This window comes from Xiphophorus maculatus, chromosome 11 (genome assembly GCF_002775205.1).
Source record: "Xiphophorus maculatus strain JP 163 A chromosome 11, X_maculatus-5.0-male, whole genome shotgun sequence".
Lineage (NCBI taxonomy): Eukaryota > Metazoa > Chordata > Actinopteri > Cyprinodontiformes > Poeciliidae > Xiphophorus > Xiphophorus maculatus.
This window is the reverse complement of record NC_036453.1, coordinates 29,072,396-29,091,587: the sequence shown is the minus strand read 5'-3', so window position 1 is coordinate 29,091,587 and position 19,192 is coordinate 29,072,396. Positions and strand designations below refer to the sequence as shown.

The 19,192-nt window shown below is 35.3% G+C and overlaps 2 protein-coding genes across 4 annotated transcripts in view; both read left to right on the top strand.

The window, feature by feature from the left end:
• Positions 1–2,287, top strand: part of LOC102238325 (glutamate receptor ionotropic, kainate 1-like) — a 30,826-nt gene extending 28,539 nt beyond the window's left edge. For 2 of the 3 annotated variants that reach the window (XM_023341676.1, XM_014471777.2), the window contains one exon: positions 1,764–2,287. In XM_023341676.1, the coding sequence (XP_023197444.1) occupies positions 1,764–1,931 (168 nt within the window). In that variant the 3' untranslated portion in view covers positions 1,932–2,287. The remainder of the gene's footprint in view (positions 1–1,763) is intronic. The other variant, XM_023341675.1, reaches the window with a different exon arrangement.
• Positions 2,288–6,910: 4,623 nt separating this feature from the next.
• On the top strand, positions 6,911–17,828 carry map3k7cl (MAP3K7 C-terminal like). Its single transcript, XM_014471775.2, has 5 exons — positions 6,911–7,290; positions 8,773–8,854; positions 11,985–12,043; positions 13,080–13,195; positions 16,095–17,828. Exons 2-5 carry the CDS (start codon positions 8,779–8,781, stop codon positions 16,273–16,275), a joined length of 432 nt encoding a protein of 143 aa, XP_014327261.1. The 5' UTR covers positions 6,911–7,290; positions 8,773–8,778; the 3' UTR covers positions 16,276–17,828.
• Positions 17,829–19,192: the final 1,364 nt, after the last annotated feature.

Sequence of the window (19,192 nt, the reverse complement as noted above, 5' to 3'; positions counted from 1 at the left end):
GCACAGCCATGTATTGGTAGGTTTTCACTTACACCATATTTGTTCTGATTTCAGAAGATGGACTGAACAGTGCTTTGTGAGATGTTCTTATCTTGGGACATTCTTTTTCAAACTAACCCTGCTTTAAACATCTGTTTTTTCCCTTTGTTTTTTTGATGTTGTTTGTTCACTAATGTTCTCAAGAAGCCCCTTAAGGTCTTCTTAGAATAGTGGCTTTATACTGAAATTAAATTACATACAGGAGGACATTCTTTATTTATAACTTGTCGTCTGAAGGCAGCTAGTTGCACAGACACTTAGGCATGAATCAATAAGGATTGAACATGCCACAGTACTCTGACTTTTATTTGCAAAAATCTCTAAAATGCTTGCAATCTCCTTCTTCCACTTCTGAATTATGCACTACAATGTTTGTTATCTATAACATAAACTCCAAATAAAACATGAAATTGCTGGTTGCTATGTGACAAAATATGAAAAAACTCAAGGTGCATGAATACCTTTAGAAGGCACTCTGAGCTTTGGAGTTTTACTTAATATATTTTGTATTTCATCAGGTTCAACAACCTTTGTTTTCTAAAAGTAAACAGCAAAAAAAAACCTGATATTGAGTATAAGGTAAAATAAATCCCGCAAATAGAACTACTCATAAGCTACATTAAACATGAGAAATGAATTTGCAGGTAATTTAATAACAGAATGGAATGCAGCTGATGAATAATAACTCACTGGGAGAGTGAACCTGAACCTGCAAACTGTGTGTATTAAATTTAACGGTTGCACAAGAACCCCAAAACATTATCTGAAGAACTTAAGATTAGAATAAAAGTTGTTTAGTTCTACAGAAACTGAAATGGTAGACCACTGTAGAGTGAATGACAGTCAAATAGTTAAACTGTTGTCACTGATGCACAACTTGAATAGTAAAATATGTTCGACCAAATATGCAGAGGAAGCAAACTTAAAAAATATATGCTATGCACAGTAACAATTGAACTAAACTGGATTAAGAAAATCTATTATTCTTAAGAGTCCAAAACAAATATAATTCTAGAGAATAGTTACTGGAGAGACTAGAATAAATTTGGTTCAAACATTTTTTGTTTGTTTGATAGAAGATGAGTTTTCTTTACTGAAGCTACAAGTCGCTGGTATTCATGGAAAATCACTAAAGATAGCATGTTTGTTTGGGAAGCCTTTGGCAAAGCCTACGGATGAAAGAGGAAAATCTTCTGTTGGCTTTGAACGTAAAGACAAACAGATGATAAAAGAAACGCTTTGTGCTATGAATGATGATGTTTCACACACCAGCCAAAGAAGAATAAAACATAAAGAAAAGATACATAATTGAAGATTAATGTGTTTTTAATGGGATCTAAAATTCTCCAGCTTCAAATGAGCCTGAGGCTTTCCATCCCTTTGATCGTTTCAAATTATTACCAGATCATTAACTGGCTAATTGATTTTGGTTTGCTGATTTAAAATGTTGCACAGCAGACGTACATTTTGTGATGAGAAAACAAAAATCATGAGTCATTTAACTTTCAAGTAGAAAGATAAAAAGTAAAAATTGAGCAAGTCTTTTTCTTTGTAATTGGCTGCATGCTCGCATGGAGCTGAAGCCACTAGTCTTGATTTAAATTAATACAAGTTCATTACACATGTTACATATCAAACAATATTTTTTATTATTGTGGATTGTTGTTATTGAAAAATCAATTGACATTAAAAAAAACAATAAAATATTTTCCTTTTCTTGGCAGTGTGTGTCTTTTAGTGCTGTGATGGAGGAGTTGGGTAGATCCCTGCAGTGTTACAAAGGTGTCCGGAGCAGGTCGCGACCTCAAAGTGCAACAAGGTCCCCCTGCATCTTCTGTCAACCAAAACGCTCTGCAAAAAGGGAGGGAGGAAGACGAGACTCCAGCGCTTGAGCCTTGCATCCAAAACTTGATGCAATTTACATCAGACTGAAGTTAACTTACTTTTTATCTTCTCTGAATTTTTTGTGAGACGCAAATTGAAAAATATATATATTTATATTTATTTCATTCCCTTTTCTTTAGATTGATTGTCTGTGTGAAGCACTCTACTGTAGATGTAGTTTACAGTATAACAGCCCTGTAAAAATGACACGTGTCAAAAATTAAAAATTAAATCTCTCTTATACGTTATTCATAGTTCCTCATCTTTAACTGTTATCAGTTTGTAAAGTTAAATCTGCAGACTTTATAAAGTATCCCATGGTGTAAATGTGAAGCAGCTTTACTGATTTTCAAAATAAATACGTTTTTTTGTTGTTTTTTCGCATTTTTGCTGAAATACGATCGGTTTTGCTGACAGTGATATCTTTGCACGCTACTTTGTTTATCTGCCAGCGCCCTGCGAAGTTCTTTACTGAGCCAAGCGCTGCCACGGAAAGCAGATAACGACCTTCTAAAGAAAGACGGGGAACACACCTGCTGTTTTATATCCCGCTCCAACCAACATCACAGATATCCATCCAGAAACTCTCACACATACACACAAAATGGAGCTCCACAATGCTGAGAGATGGCGAGAGGGAATGGTAAAAAGAGAAATAGTTTCAAATGCAAGAAATTCTCAGCATCTTAAAACACAAAAAACAACCTCCTGTTCACCTTAGAATACTGCGGAGTAGCAGTTTTTTTTTTCTTCATTTGTCAAATTTGAAAGCCTGAGGGGACGTCTTTTCTCCCTGCAGTCACAGCAGTTCCTATTGAACGTATGACGTCTGATGTGTTGAAAAGGTGAATACATCAGTGAGGAAGGCTTTCAGTTTCAAGCTTGCTGTACATGTCAAATACTATACAATATTTTTTCTACATGCTGCACATTTCCAGGCCAAGAAAAAATCTTCCAATTAATAGTTGTGCATTTTACTGGTGTTTATAACAAAAAGTAGCATGGGTTTAATGGCACACTTGTGAAGCAGGACCTGGACTTTTTAGGGTAGGTTAGATATTAAAATTTAACAAGTTGTTTCAGTAACATATTACTATTCTCTTTGATTGCAGATAAATTATGATCTGTCAAGTGTGGCTGAATTAAACACTTACAAATTAAAAATGTTCTTTATCTTTGTTTTGCTGTATGAACAAACAAACACAGCTGAACATTAGTATGATGGCTTTGAGGGAACCTCAGACTTCTAGTATTTTCCTTATAGAGAATGTAGACACTTAATTCTGAGCTTTTCAGAGAAGCTGCTTGTATTTTAAAATACGCCATGTATTTGCTCAGCCTTACTGTTATCTGTTTTAGTTTAAAATCTCTTTACTCCCTTTCAACTTAAATGAACTGCAGACATGTCTCAACCATCTTGACTTGTTTTAAGCGTTCTTCTTTAATCTCTCAGGCCAAAAGTAACAAGTTCAAGCTTACAGATTTTGAAACACTGAACAGTGTGTTCTGATCAAATCACAAATGATAAACTAGGTTTCTCTTTTTTGCAATACACTAAAGGCAAATAGAAATTTAACCCCCAAAAATAACTATCGTAAATGGCTGTTGATGATGCTTTGCATGACCTTTTTCTCACCAAGTCATCTCTGAGCGTGTGCTTCTTTTCTTTTTATCATGATTTTAAATATAAAAACAAAATCAAGCTAAAATTAAAAATCTGTTGTTTCATTTTTGACCATGAGAAAACAAAAACGAAAAATAGCCAGCAATTCAATTGGATATTTTTATTTTGCTTTAATGAAAATCCATCTTTTTGTTATATTTTATTTATCTGGTTTAGTTTTTGTCGCTGATTTCTGAATACAAAATAGGATGGGACAAATACTTAATGGAGTGACATTGAAACTGGAATAAGTGCTTGTGTAAATAGTTTCTAATTCACTCAAATCAAACGTTTTACTTTGGCGTGCCTGTATGTAAACTGACTGCTCTGTACACCTCCCAAAAGAATTGGACCATGCTTTACTTAATCTCGTCATGTAATGAGTTTTCTCTTCTTTTCCCAATTTTTTATTTTTTTTGTATTTAGATTAATTCAGGGATTGGGCTCAGTCCTGTGTAATAGCATTTGGTGCCTCTAATCTCCTAACCCCATGAATCTTAATCAAAACCAAAGGCAGTTTTTCTTTTCTTTTTTTTTTATCTTCCTCTAATCCACCTTGAACAAGGCCAGGGATTACAATTTTGACCTTGCCATTCTGCTCTACTAAGCAAGAATCCTTGTAGACATCCTTCCATCTTTGTAGTGGGCATGTTACCTGACTGACTCTATTGACATGTTTACATTTTTTTACATGCTTTATCCCTGTGAGATTTATGCGTAGAAAAATCTGACAGCATATCTGGTCTTGAAACAAACACACACACACAAAATAGTTTACTTGTTTCTGCTGTTCAGATGGAGAAACTTCAAATGGATGTTGGCATTTACCTGTTTGTGGTCTTGATCCAAAAACAAGAGATTATTTATGCAGAAGTCTTGCGACGATGACGAGGAGATTTACAGAAAACACTCACTTGATAATGGCTCTTATGAAAAAAACCCTGCATGGTAAAATTGACATTATTCTAAATGAATAGCTTTGATGTATGAAATAAAATTCCATGTTAAAATCTACAGTAGAGAAAAATTTCATTTCCATTATGGATCCTTCAGAGTTGTCAGGCTCAGTTTGTGTATCAACATGTGACATTTTAAACTGTACAAACAACAACAGGGGAATTAAATTTCAACTATGACTGCAGCTTAAAAAATGGCAGATGTCTGGGTGTGTCCCATCCATCACAATGAAATGAAGACTCCCTGAGGCTGATAAGGCAGGTCTGTGTCAACAGCCTGTCAATGAAGACAAATGAGGAGGAGAAGGCTTTCAGAAGAATAGAGTACCTTTTATCTCCATCTGCTCCCCTCAATGTGTCTCTCTCCCGTTTTCCGAGTGCTTGATGTCCTGGTTGTAAATAATTCAGGGTCAATGTTGCCATCTGCTGGAGGGCATGTGAAATGGTCTTGTAGGTAAAAACGAGTCAGCTGTAGATCTTTCTTGCAACAAATGTCTAATTATTTTCTGTTATGAATTATTTTTCATGTGAAGATTTTTATTTTACAATAAATCCTCTTCTAATATAGCAGGTAATAAACACCATTTTGGATTCAGTAGATTTTGCCATTTTGAATCATTGTGCATCGATCAGCAGCAGAGAAGTGAGTTCAGAGAAAGATCACTACTGCTGACCTACTGCAGTTTTAAAGTGGCTGAATGGTTCAGCGTTTTCCTTCATATGCTGAATGGACAACTTTCTTTGTAATAATTGTGTTTTTAAGGATTGCAGACCTTACTCTGCAAACATGTTAATTGTTAGCGGAATCTAGAGCTATATAAATGCAGCCACGTGGTTTTTTTCTTATGCATTCCATAATCCTTTTTTTTTTTTACTTCAGTTACTTTTCCAGGGAGCATAGAGCTGTGGAAATGATCACCTTATCCTCTATTCTGTGAAGTGAACACTCATCATGCTGAAGTATTATTTTATAAAATGCATAATTCATGAAAAAGTGACAGCAATGTCTGATCTCCCTGGAGCACCAATGGCATTTACATCTTTATGATTCAAAGGCTGTATCAGGTTTTTCTATTCAGTGCTCTGCACCTCACATACATACAGTTGTTGTGGTATGATCCATCCTTTTATGATTAATCTGTGCTAATCACTGTCTTAATCTTGGTAAAGACTTTTTCCTGGCACAGCTCCCGTCCAGATTAAATGCTAACAATCTATTTCTGATTACGGATGCAAGATTTACAAGACTATGCAAAGGGTGCTTAACCAGTCTTTCCATCAAAAACTTTACTATTATGCTAATTTAGTTGATTTGCAAAAGGTCTTCAGATCCAACTGCAGGTTGCAACACAAAAGTAACACACATCAGGTCCCAGAGGTTAGAGTTTTAAATAAAACAGATTGCACTTGTCAATGATTGAATAGACCATAAACTGACTTTTGCAATCACTGGCAACAACAATTTAATCCCTGATAAGAAATCTTCAGACACTACGGTGCAAAAAAAAGTTTTATCTGTTTGATTAATCTTTACTACATTCATTAATGGACATATGGACATGTTACTGTAAGAGATTCATTTTGCAGGATCAAATTATTGATGAAACAATTGTCACAGAAGCATTAAATTTAGTAAAATAAAGTTAGGTATAATGTCTTCTTAAAGTATGAAACCCTACCACTTCAATATTTCTGCATTTTGCCACATAAACACACATCAGTTTATTTTCCTTGGATTTTATTTCACCTTAATTGTGAAATTGAATGAACTGTATGTTTTCCATTATTAAAAATAAATATATAAATAAATCTGAAGAATTTGGCATTAAGTTTTATTCAGCCTTCTTTTACTGGATGTCTCTACCAACGTTTTCTTTTATTATATATATATAATAAAATAAAGGGAACACTTAAACAGGTGCTTAACACTTAAAGTGTTCCCTTTATTTTTTTGAGCAGTATATATATTTGCTATTGCGAAGGGACCATCTTTCATATTAAACAACTAAAATGGTTGCTAATTTTCCTTTGCAAAATAACTAAAACTCTTTTTTTTAAAAAGTAAACTCTTTTGTGGTCTCACTTCAATGTTTTTTTTGTTTTTTGTTTTTTTAGTTTTCAAAAAGTATTATTAATATTGTTAGTTTTTTTCACATAAAAAAACACATAGGGACTCAGTTTTCCTCTACAAGAACACATAAGAGATGCTTACTCTGAATAACTGCCTTATTGCAATGCTATTGCAAAGGGACCATCCCAGTGGGATGACTGTGTCACTCAAAACGGAGTTGGAGCTGTGGGCATTTTTGCAGGCTAAAGTCATGTCATCTGAGACATTTAATTGGGTCTGAGCCGCCACAGGGGGACAGTGAACAGCATTCCCGCTCTGCGTGCCTGAAAACTGAGTTTACTCCACTCCGCGTGGCTGCAGTCTGCGGATAACACATGCGTGCCGAGGCAAACTTAAGCTGTGGGTGACATTAACAGCTGAGGCGAGCAAAGTGTACATCTTTTCTTAAATCTTACTAATCACAAAATAATGAAGGGATTTTAGTAAAAGTACAGATTGAAGAATACATTAGTTTTTCTATTTTTGCTGATCTGGATTTGCTCAGGAGTGGCAACGGCTGACATAAGGGGCAATAGGGAAGACCCCAATCCTTCCCAATTGAGGATTTACTCAACTGCTTGGATCTGAACTTTTCAGTAACCTGCAGCATTTTCTGGTTTAGTTTGGATCTGCTTCAGGTAACGATGCCTTTTCGGAACTGATTTTTGCTTCTAGCTCCTCATGCAAATAACATTTCACACCATATCCGTTGCAGTGTTGATGTGTAAAACTATATACAAATTCTACTTGATGATAGTGTCATCATTAAGGCATTTATTGTATTAGTGAAACTTTTAAGAGACAGTTTTGTCATAGAAGGTCGTTGGGGGAGAGTGGAGTGAGTTTAGCAGGGTTAAAGGAGGCAAATGCCCAGATATAAAAAGCCTGCACCTCCACTGAAAGGGGTCATGCAGCCTTCATCACCCGTCTGTCAAAGCTCTGTAATTATTTAATCCCTCTGCAACTTCAAATACATAAAGAAACTGGTGGTTGTGTGTGCTGTGTGTAGTTGGTGTATATATAAGAGCCCTCAGAGCATTTTCATCACATGACTTATCAAACGGTCGGCATTGACTCTCATTGCAATTTAACACAACACCTGCTGAGTTCAGTATTTATTTTACCTTGCCAGTTGAAATAACATGAATGCAGATAGTTAAATTGGAATTAAAAACATTTATGAATGTTTTTAATAAGAGAAATTCCCAAAAAAGTCTTAGTGACACTTTTAAAATCAGAAAATATGAAGGCTCTAAGATGCAAATCATGAACAAAACCACACACAAAAAAAATACTACAATATAACAAAAGACTAATAAAGGTATTAAAAAAAAACAATGCAGGATGACACATTCTTAGAATACATACTTTTCATTGTTTCTATGGTGTTTGCATTTCAGAGCTACTAGTAAATATTTGTAAATACTTATAAAATACAAAAAGACAATAATATAACCTTCCTTTAAATAAAAAAGAGAAAAAGGAAAAACTGTAGAGATGCACTAAAAATATTTGCTGTTGACCAAATATTTTTAGTGCCTAATGAGGCAAATCAGACAACTGCCTCATTAGATACTAAAGAATATATATTTTCTGATCAGTTAATTGACCTCATATAAGTGCTACAAGGTTGGTGTTGGATTTTCAGTGTGGATGCTATTACTAAGTGAAAAAAATATGATAGGATTTTTCAGGTTTTTAATTGTGAACTAAGAAAAAGTTTTTGACTTCCAACTGTTATAAAAAATTCTTAATGTGGAAGTACTTAAAGCATTTAGTCATCTCAGGTATAAGGCAAGAATCTATGTTCTTGAGAATACACAGAGACTCTTCTGTACAAGTAACAATGTGCTAATTCCTATCACAAAATGTTAGTGACATTAAAATTTCAGCTCTGTCTTCATTTTATCTCTGTTTTAAAAAATTTTAACAGCAGCTGCTGTCTCACTCATGTGGAGGTACATTACAGCCTCTCCTTATAAATAACAATGACCAATTTCAGCAGCAAAAAAAATCAACCACAAAATTCTGATCTCTCTAAAATCTCTAAAATATTGCATCTTCCATATTGTGCTTTAGATTGTTCTGACAGCTCTTTTTTTCTCCGTTGCCCCACAAAGGGATAAATGATCACCTCAACCAGAAGAGTGTCTCCTGATAAATCTGAAGTTAGAATAGCCTTCAGCCTCGATGACACATCAGGTAAACACACATGCACATACAGTACATACTGTGAACACACACGTAGCCAAACCCCTTACTATAAAACTCCTTGTCTGCACCTGTCCTCCAGGATGTCAGAATGATTAGAAACAAGTTATTTTGAGGTTTTGAGCTGCTCTTATTACTCAGCTTGTCATTTAACATCAGATCAAAACTACTTTTGGTTCGTTTCCACTATGTGTGGACGTGTATTACATTCTGCCAACCAAAACAGACCATGCCGACTGTAGCTTGAGTAACTCCCAATCGCTTTAACTGCGGGTTCATTCTTCCACACTATATCTGAGACAGGTGTTATCACTATTTCTGTATGACCACAGCATGTTAAAAACAAACACATACCTTTGTGCAGCACTGTACTGGCAAAATGCAAATATATGGACACCAAACTACTGTTCATTTTTTTAGAAAAAGCACTTATACCCTTGAGGTTTTTCACATTTTGTAATATTACAGCCATACTCTTATATTTTTGGGTATTTGGTGTGAGTGATAACACACTGAATATGGAATATGAATAGGACAGAAGTTGAAGGATATTTGGTTATCCAAATTGTAAAAAGCAAACAAAAACGGTCTGACATTTGTCTTCACTTCACCAAATCAATATTTGGAAAAGACATCTTTAACTGCAATCATGGCTACCAGTTCCTTTGGGTGTGCCTTTCTGACAACTTTGCACATGTAAAATCACATATTTTTTGACCTTTCATCTTCGTAAAATAACACAAGCTCAATCAGATTGCATTTAGTGTTTGTGAGCAACAGATTTTACATTTTGTCAAAGCTTCATAATTGGATTTAGGTCTTGTCATGTTCCGTGTTTTTCTGTGTGTTTATTTTGAGTTTTCGGTGTCTCTGTGTCTCCGTGTTGTCCTGTTCTCCCCTCGATTACTCCCAGGTGTTTCTCGTTCCCTAATTACCCCGTGTGTATTTAGTGTCACCTGTGTCTCTGCGTCTCTGTCGGGTCCTTGTCGAATGTGCGCTCAGTCCTTCGTGTTGTCCTTTGTGATACGGTTGCTACCGGTGTCGAGCCCTGGCTTCCGCTTGGCCATGCTGCCTGTTGGTTGAACTGTTTTCTGGACATTCATCATTAAAACCATTTATTTATCACATCCTGGGTCTACAGTGTCTGCCTCACCACCTCAACACCACACTGTTTCATTACAGGTCTGGGTTTTGATTTAGCCATTCTAACATGCTGTATGAATAAATGCATTATACTTTATGAATGATCTTGCAAAGGCCCATATAGTCAGTTTTCTAAATTGTTCTTTTTACTACCATCTACACATGTATATTAAACCTAAAGAGCATACCTTTCAACCTAGGTGCTGTCTGTCAGGATGTTTTACTGCAGTAGGGTCAGGCACTGGGACAGCAGCTGCAGCTTTGCAATGACAGAGTCAGGTTTCTCTTATAATACTAACAGTGTCTTGCTGCCTGATTCACCGTTCAGCTTTTAGAACACTGGCCTATATTTATAAGCAGTTAACACTTCCAGTTCAACCCCACCCGTCCTTGATCCCCCCTTGTCTTTCTTTCTCTTAGGCAGCAATGTGAAGAGCTATACCAGGAACAGCCATCTCAAATTTGTGTCTGAGAGATCATTTGCCAAGCTTATTCATTGAATGCAGCTCTCTCAAGGCAATTGTGCATATACTGTCAAAGCTGCCCAGGCAGAATCTCACCTGCAAATCATAACTGGATATTTTGGATCCTCTGAGATCATATTATTGTCTCTTTGAACTCATGTTTCACTCAGCAGGAGATGTTTCACTCATCTCTCATGTTTCACTCATGTTTCACAGCAGGAGATGAGCTGTGCTCCAACTGAGGATCAACGTTTAGACCCTCTGTGACTTCATGCCTGACATAGTTCAAACCCAACACTGTGTCAATCCTAAGCATGAGAACCATATTTATTCCTCTTTATAATTGGCCCAAGGCTAAAGGCTTGCCCACTAATACTCCTGATTTTAGAAGGTTGCATCACTCCAGGATTCTCCACATGTTCCACAACTCTTTGGAGGGTATGCATCACTACCGAAACAGTGCAGACAATCTGTCTGTTTCTGTATGGCTGAATCCCTGTTTGACTTTACATCTGGTCTGGATGATCTTCCTGTCCATTGCAGACAAGTACAATGCTTGTTCAGTTGTATTCTTAACCTGCATGTCTTTCAGCCTGGCAGCTCATTACCGCTGCTCAGTCAGAGGACATGGCTTATTTAGAAGTGCAGCATTGTGTTACAATGTTGTGCTATACAAGAGAACCTATAGTGTTACATTTTCACAGAAAAGCATTGAGAACAAGTTAAAAGGTTCTGTGGCGCATGAAGCAAATAATAGTTTTACTAAATACAACTATTCGGTATTAAAATCATGACTTATTTTGATCAAATATGTGCAGCAGAAGTTGCCTTGGTATTTTAAATATAAACACTATTTTTTAAGACAACTGGAATATTTAGTTTTATTTCTGATTTAAACTTGATTAGTTAATGGAAATTATAAAAATTCGTGGCATGCATGAATTCCTTTATGCATGCATTCCTTCATTTGTTTGGAGCACAATGATTAAGTTAGAGAGGCAGTTACTTCCAAAGCCCTATAAGTTTTTTCTTTTGTTTCTTTTTCGTCTTTTCTCATGTACAAATTCGACACAAAGCATCCTAGAAAAAAAATTGCCTACAATTTTAGTTAACTATAGTTTACCATAATCTCAAAAGGTTCCAACTTGTGCATAAAGTAAAGAAGTTTGTAATTTGCAGGGCAACTCCACATGTAATAAATTTGTCAAATGGCAAGTAGCGTGCTGCAGTCTAACTAAAAAAAAAGAAGAAAGGAAGGAGATGTGAATCTTGAAGGTTTCAATCAGAAATCTTTCTCAAGCCACATACTGTTTACTTAGGTTTTAAAATGTTAATCAAAATAGCCACTAGAGGGAGCTTTTGAACCACAGATGGTGCATCTCCTGTCACTATAAGCATGGGAGGGAAAAGCTTCATAAGTCAACACATAATGATGAAATTGTTTGGTTAGTTGTGATTCCCAGTTTTTTTTTTTTACAATCATTTCTAACAAATTATGAACTGTATTTCTTCAGATATAAAAGATGTGGAAGATCTGTCACAGGCCTTCCCTGACCTTGAACAACGTTTAGAGGTATGTAAGCGTTGTTTACCTGTATTACCTGTTGTCTACATACCTGTAAACAACAGTTATGTAGTTCTGTACTGTCCGCTAATAAAAGGAAGAAAATGACAAATGTTTGTTTTGTGGTACTTCTGTTGTTCCTTCAGCCATGAACAGGTATTTTGCTTCTTGTTCTATTGTCACATTTTAATGTGAAACTCTTTCAAAACAAGATATTTAGAAGTAAACCAATTTGTCATATATAAAAACATATGTCCTAATACATTTGGGATATTATATAGATTTATCCAGATAGCACTTTAACTTTTATTAAAAAATATGTTTTATTGCTCTCAAAATGCTGTTAGTGCTCATGTTGAGTTCAAGTAGTGTACTGCTCTGAGTGTACACATTACTCTAACTGAATGTTTTTTTGTTTGTTTTGATTCAGTGCTCAAATCTGTTCTTGTTAAAAAAAAAAATATTAGAATTAAAAAAGTACTCATGTTCTCAATGTTTCTCTTAAAAAATATGACAGATTTTTTTTGGTATGTTGTGATATCTAAAAATTTAGTTTAAGGAAAGTATGTCGAATAATGTCACTCCTTAACTGAAACATTTTAAAAACATGAAAAGATAGAATAATACCAATATTAGTAGTGTAAATATAACTAGTAATACATCCTTAACGAAAGTACATAGTTGCAGAAGGTAAGCACAATATCGTAAAGGAATATTTAGAAGAACTGACTAGTCTAGATGGCTATATGGTGATGCAGTTAGTAGCTCTGTTGCTGTGCAGTGAGAAAATCCTGGGTTGAAATCCCAGTCAAGGTTCTGTCTGCATGCTGTCACTGTGCTTGTGCGAGTTCTGTCCAGGCACTCTCTTTTTCACTTCATGCCCAAAAACATGACTGTGAAGTCAATTAAATACTCTGAAATTGCCCTTGGGCATAAGTTTATGTGTGGTTGTATTCCTATGTCACAGGTTTTTAGCAGTTTTGGTCAATACAAAAAAAATCTGTCTCTTTCATATTTCTTCCTCTGCCTCTCCAATGTATTGCAGCCTGTGCCACCTTGCATGTCCCTAAGAGAGAGCGTTCAGGTGTACAAAGAGCACTGCAGGATGGCCAGAGAGTTCCATCATGTAAAACACGAGATCTCTGTCCTCGAGGAACGCAAGTAAGGCTTGATGATATGTACACATTATTCCAATCTTTGAATGCACAAGGAAGCCTAATTACATGTGATGCAATTCTGAAAACAACTGAGCAAAAATACACATGGCTTAGTTGAATTTCTACATGCAGTTTCTCCTACACTGCTAGCACCATGGGTCTGTAGCTAATGCTCCTTAACTGGAAACTGCTGTAGGATTCATGGTTTCCCAATTTGGGGGTTGCACTGAAACAACCCACTTCAGTATTCCTAAATAAAGAGATGCATGAAGACTGACCCTAGATAAGATAAGACATGATGAGTCATGTTGCTACACTCACACTTCTTCCTTGTTGCCATTATCTAGCAGTACACAAAGATTTTACATCTAACTAAAACACAGCAAACAAGCAACAGATATACAAGGACAAAATGACAAAATACTGTTTAAATAATGTAGCTACAACTTTCTCAATACTAAACATGCTTTAGACTTTTGCTCACAATCATTAAAATAAATTTATTACGCAGTACTGAGTCAGTTTTCTTACTTCTCATATTTTAGACACAAAGTGTTGCAAGAATGACAACAGGGATATTACTTCAACAAAATGACAGGATCTTTTCTTAAATGTTTTGCTACACTTAGTCTGTATGAAAGCAAAGAACACTGAGGACTTTATCACTCTTCAGTATTGTTTGTGTTACTTTGTGATTTAACATTTCAACAAAAATAAAATAAGTCAAGGGAAACACGTTATACAGTATTATATTGTGGTAAGATCTTCTCAAAAAAGTATTCAGGTATTCATGTACAGGTTTGTGTGAAAGTTTTAAAAGTCCCATGCATATGAATGTGGTTTTGAAAAATGTCTTCTTCCTCTTTTCAGCCGCTTTGTGTGACAAAAATAAACATTCACTCTTATACCCCCACATGTGCGCACACGTGATTTCCTACTTACTTCCATATTCAGAAACTCACAAATACTTCAGAATGGAGGTTGTGGCCTTTTAGTGAACACAAACAAAACATAGTAAAAGACAAAACACTTCAATTTCCGTTATAACCAAAGGTGTAATCTCTAATTCATTAGTCAGGTTACCACAGAAACCACATTTCTAAACAATGAATCTATTTGTGGTTACCAAAGATGATCATCTGGTATGGTACCAACAGTCAAATTAGAATATTATTAATTAGTTCCTTTCTTTCAGTAACTGAGATGACTAAGTGAAACAAACACATTATATAGACTATTTACACAAAGACTCATGCTTTCAAGCCTTTATTTAGCTAATTAGGATGACTAAGTTCAGAACTAATAAAAACATGGTATTTAAGATTAGAATAATACATCAGACTAATAAAAAACCCTTGACAGTGCCTCCCACTTTGACTGTAGGACTTCCACATAATTACGGCATTTACTGTATGCTTTCCCTGCTGTCATTATAAAAACTAATCCTCTTGTGTTGAGCTCCTGACCCTATCCTCCTATTAGTAGCATCTACCCACTAATGTTCAGTCCAGGATTCACTAGTCATTGAATTTCTCAGTCTGCCAGTGGAAGGGGCTTCATATTCATAAAAGAACAAAACCAAACCTATTGACATTTTCAAAGCATTTCACAGAAACTATGTAGGAGATTTTAAAGTAAACAACAATAGTAATGCACTCTTAAATAGATATCAAACATTAAAAGCCAATAGCAAGCCTTTTTTTCTTTTACAAGATATATAAACTTGTATATCCAAACAAGATTATTTTATTATTTAAATGTGAGCTGTAAGAGTTTAATGTCAGTATGAAATCTAATGTGGCAGGAACCAGAGAAATGATTCTTGACACCAGTGGTGATGAAACATATAAGGCTGGAAAAGTTTGCATTTAGGAGTGTATGACTAAACTAGGGATGAATAAATGGACTAAGGTCTTGTATGCAGCAATGTAGGCATTACTCTAGCTTGTTCTGGTAAAAGAACAAATGAGAGAAAAGTGAAGCTCTCAATTTAATGACTCATCTATTGCCGTTCAATAACAAAAGGACAAGAAACCTTTCATAAATTACTAAAATAATCACTTTCCCCTGGAAAATTCACTCTGTTCTTACACATTTAAAGAAGTCACTAGAGATAGCTTAAGCAAATAATCATCAGGTCTTTGGGACACTTCCCTTTTCAGGTTTACTGTACAGCTCTCACCTTTCTATACTATGAACTTAGTACAAATGAGTGTTGCTGGAAATTGGGAGGTTTAGGTTTCCACTGACGTTTTACTCAAGGATAGACTTAGTCACACTCAGTAATTAAAATAGGCTAAATACAGTTAAGGGTTTTCAAAGGCAGCTCCAATTTTTGTTGCTGTGAATAAACTAAAAATGATATCTTGACTAACAAGTGAGGAAACTGCACAGCTTTGAGAAATCTTTTCAGACTTTTTAAATTAAAATGCATGCTAAATTGTTGTGCGGGTAAAAAGAAAATAATTCAAAATAAAATTATTTTTGCATTTTTAACTAAAAAAATCTGAGCTAATTTTGACCCCTGAGTGCTTTCAACTTGGCAATTTTGATCCACAGTGCAAAAAGTTTGGAAACCACTGGACTAGTGGTCAAGACAAATGTTGGTTTGAGAAATTAGGAATTTTAGATATGCTTTAAGATGGGAAAAGGGGCATCAACCATTATGTTGAATTAATTAGTATCACATTCCATTTGTATAAATCTATAAGATAAAGAACATATTCTACTCACAGTATGATATGATCCACAAAATGTTTCAATTTATTTCCCTGCAGAGATTAACTTGAAAGTCCAGCATATTCAGGGAGAGTTGCCAGGTTTTTTTCTACAAATGAAATGTTCTTTCTTGATACACTATAAAAAGAAAACTCTTTGAAGGTTTGTCTTTCTCATTTCTTCAGGCGAAAGTTGCTGGCGGAGTTGGTGGAAGATGAGAAGGTAGCTGTAGAGATCGCCCGTCTCGAGGAGGAGTTTCAGCGCTTAACAGAGGAGAACCACACATTGGTGACCCTCCACAGTGAGCGCAGGCAGCAGCTGGAGAGGCTTTGCCTCACCAATCGAACAAGGCAAGACTCCTCTTGACCTCCGACCTCCCAGAAACTGAGTCTACCAGACTTTCAGCTGACAGCAGACCAGCGACCAGCAGACTGTTTTCATGTGCAGTCTTTGAATTGTCTAATTACACTGACAGGACCTGTTTCTGTGGATGATCTGAGTCATTTATGTGAACCTCAGATGTACACTTGTCATCACTGAGAAGTTGTTAGAGTGATTCTAATCAGCAATGATAGATTTTTAGGGTGCTGTTTTATTGTTTTTTTTATTTGCTGAGCCATACTGGTCATAATAACAGAACAATGTATTGCAACAGTATTTATATCATGTGAACTTTTTTACATTTAGTCACATCATAATTGCAAAATTCAATATATTTTATTTAAACTTTAAGTGATAGATCAACCTATTCGAATTGCACTCAATCTAATTCACTTTCACAGCCCTAAACAACATGCAGTTGGCTTCAGGTGTCACCTAATCAGTAAATTGCAGTCAATCTGTGTAATGTGCTTTTTATTCAATCTCTCTGAATCAACTTTTTTTTTTTTAAATAATTCTTCAGTGCAATTAAAATTGTAAGTCATTTGGGTCTCTTTGGAGATGTTGAGTGTATTTTACCAATCAAAATAGTTCCTATTGGATCCACCTGGATTCAGATCTGCACTTTGACTAGGACCTTCTAAAACATAACCATGCTTTTATCTAAACATTTCCCTCTTTGCTTAGATTGTATGTTTAAGTTTTTTGCAGCATCTAGTATGATTTATTTTTATTTTTTGCTCTGTTTTGAGTTCCAAAGAAAACCCATACAAAAGGAAGACACTGCCAACACCTTGTTTCACAGTGGAGAGTGGACATGGTGTGTTGAGGTTGATTTGTTTCTTAATCATATAGTGTACATACAATGTATGCCAAAAGGTTGTATTACAGTCTCATCTGACAAGAACAGGTTCTTATACAAATTTACTGTCCCTCCAAATGATCTGTGAAACTTCAATGACTCTCTAAAAACAATAGTTTTCTTTCCACCATAAAAAGTCATACTTTTAATTTTTTGATTTCTAAAAACAATGTTCAAACTGTGCATCAGTTTCCTTACTTTTCATAACTATGAGCTGCTTTCAGTTGGTCAGTCACATAAAATCCCAGTAAAATATATTGAATTTTGTTACTGGAACATGACAAATGTAAAAAAAATTTAAAAAACTTTATGAGTTCAAACTACTTATGCAGATTGAGTGACTGTGACCTGATGTGGTAAACCAAATTCAGGTCTTGTGGAAAGTCAGATGCTTCATCTAAGGGAGCAAAATGGACCATTTTGGCTATGGTCCAAAATGTTATCACAAATTTCAGTGTTAAAAACTCTGTGAGGGAAATTAAATTACCAAACTCTTTGGAAGGAATTATAAGAATAAAAAATAATCTATTAGTAGTATCTGCTGTCAGAGTTGTAAATTATCATTTACATTTTGTGATCAGTGGTGTAAGTGGAATAGTGTTATCCTGTAAATAGGAAAGTAAACAACATTAACTGCTGTTTTTTTTTCCTCTAATAATAAAAAGACATTTTATTGTAACAACAGCATCACTTCCTTAGTTTCATTTCTAAAATCATTCACTGTTGTGTTGTGTCCTCTTTGTCAGCCTTACAAAGAAAAAGGAAGAAGGATTTTTTTTTTTTTTAATGACGAATTAGTTTATTCTGGAATTACGCAACACTAACCTGATTGGCTAGTTTAACTGTCTCTGGCTTCCTTCTTCTTTTAAATCATGTGACACTTGCAACTTAATTTGCCAATGATCACCATAGAATTTTTTGCTGTATCTACTTTAGGAGCTGACTTTTACCATTGTAAAATGTCATCATACAATAGTTTGCATACGAAAACAATTTCTACATCTATTCTTTCTTCAATACCTTAAGGTTCAGAGGGCCTATTAAGTTTGAAGAAATTTGATGACATGTATTGTACCATTTTGTAATCAGCCATTACTCTCGTACAGGACAAAGACACACATACACACACACACACACACACACACACACACACACACACACACACACACGCACACACACACACACACAACACAATGCAATATAGACAATAATGCTCTTTAGAGAAAAATTTACTTTTAGTTTAAGAACATCTGTGCAGTGTTGTTTTTCCACTCACAGGTTACTTCTCCTTTTGCTCTTTTGTCACATTTAGATTATTCAAATCATCAAATAGATGACATAAAACAAAACTAAACAAGATCAATACAAATAGCAGTTTTAAACTTGCCCTTCTTGTTAAATCATGAATGAACTGCAACTCAAGAGTTTTGGGAAGCTGTTTAGTTTCACTAACCACACCCAAAGTTCCAAAATACAACTTGTCTGACAACATGAAGGAAAGAAGCAACACATAAAAGCCCTATCTGACATCTCACGGTCTGGAAAACCATTTCAAAGGTTTTGGTTCTCCAGTGAACCACAGTCAGATTCATTATTCATAAATCAATTAAACACGGAGCAGTGCTGAATCTTCCCAAGACAGGAGGAAAGAATGACTTCCAAAATACTCCTAGAGCATAAACAACTTATTTAAAGCACAAAAAATGGCAGATGCCTCTGATCAGTGTCAATAATTCATAAGTAAGAGATGAGAGAAGTATGGCAGCTATAGAAGATGTCCAAGCCCAAGAGCACTATATCTTCATGAGCACAAATATTTCTGGAACAATATTCTGTGGACTGTCAATTTGGAACATTTTGTAAGATATGTATTCCATTACATCTTGGAAACTTAACAGCATTTCAGAAGAAAAAAAACAACAAAGTATAAGAGTCAAACTTATGCCTTTGTGGGACTTTTGCTAAATAATTGTGAAGAACATCCAGTAATGAGCTTATGACCTTGTTCTCAAGCACATCCATCCGTTATGTAGCAGGACA

Bases quoted from the DNA above. Each gene is read 5' to 3' on its own strand.
- map3k7cl (XM_014471775.2), top strand. From the start codon at position 8,779: ATGATCACCTCAACCAGAAGAGTGTCTCCTGATAAATCTGAAGTTAGA. The intron at 8,855-11,984 runs GTAAACACACAT...GTATTTCTTCAG, and splicing joins CAGCCTCGATGACACATCAG to ATATAAAAGATGTGGAAGAT. The intron at 12,044-13,079 runs GTATGTAAGCGT...AATGTATTGCAG, and splicing joins ACCTTGAACAACGTTTAGAG to CCTGTGCCACCTTGCATGTC.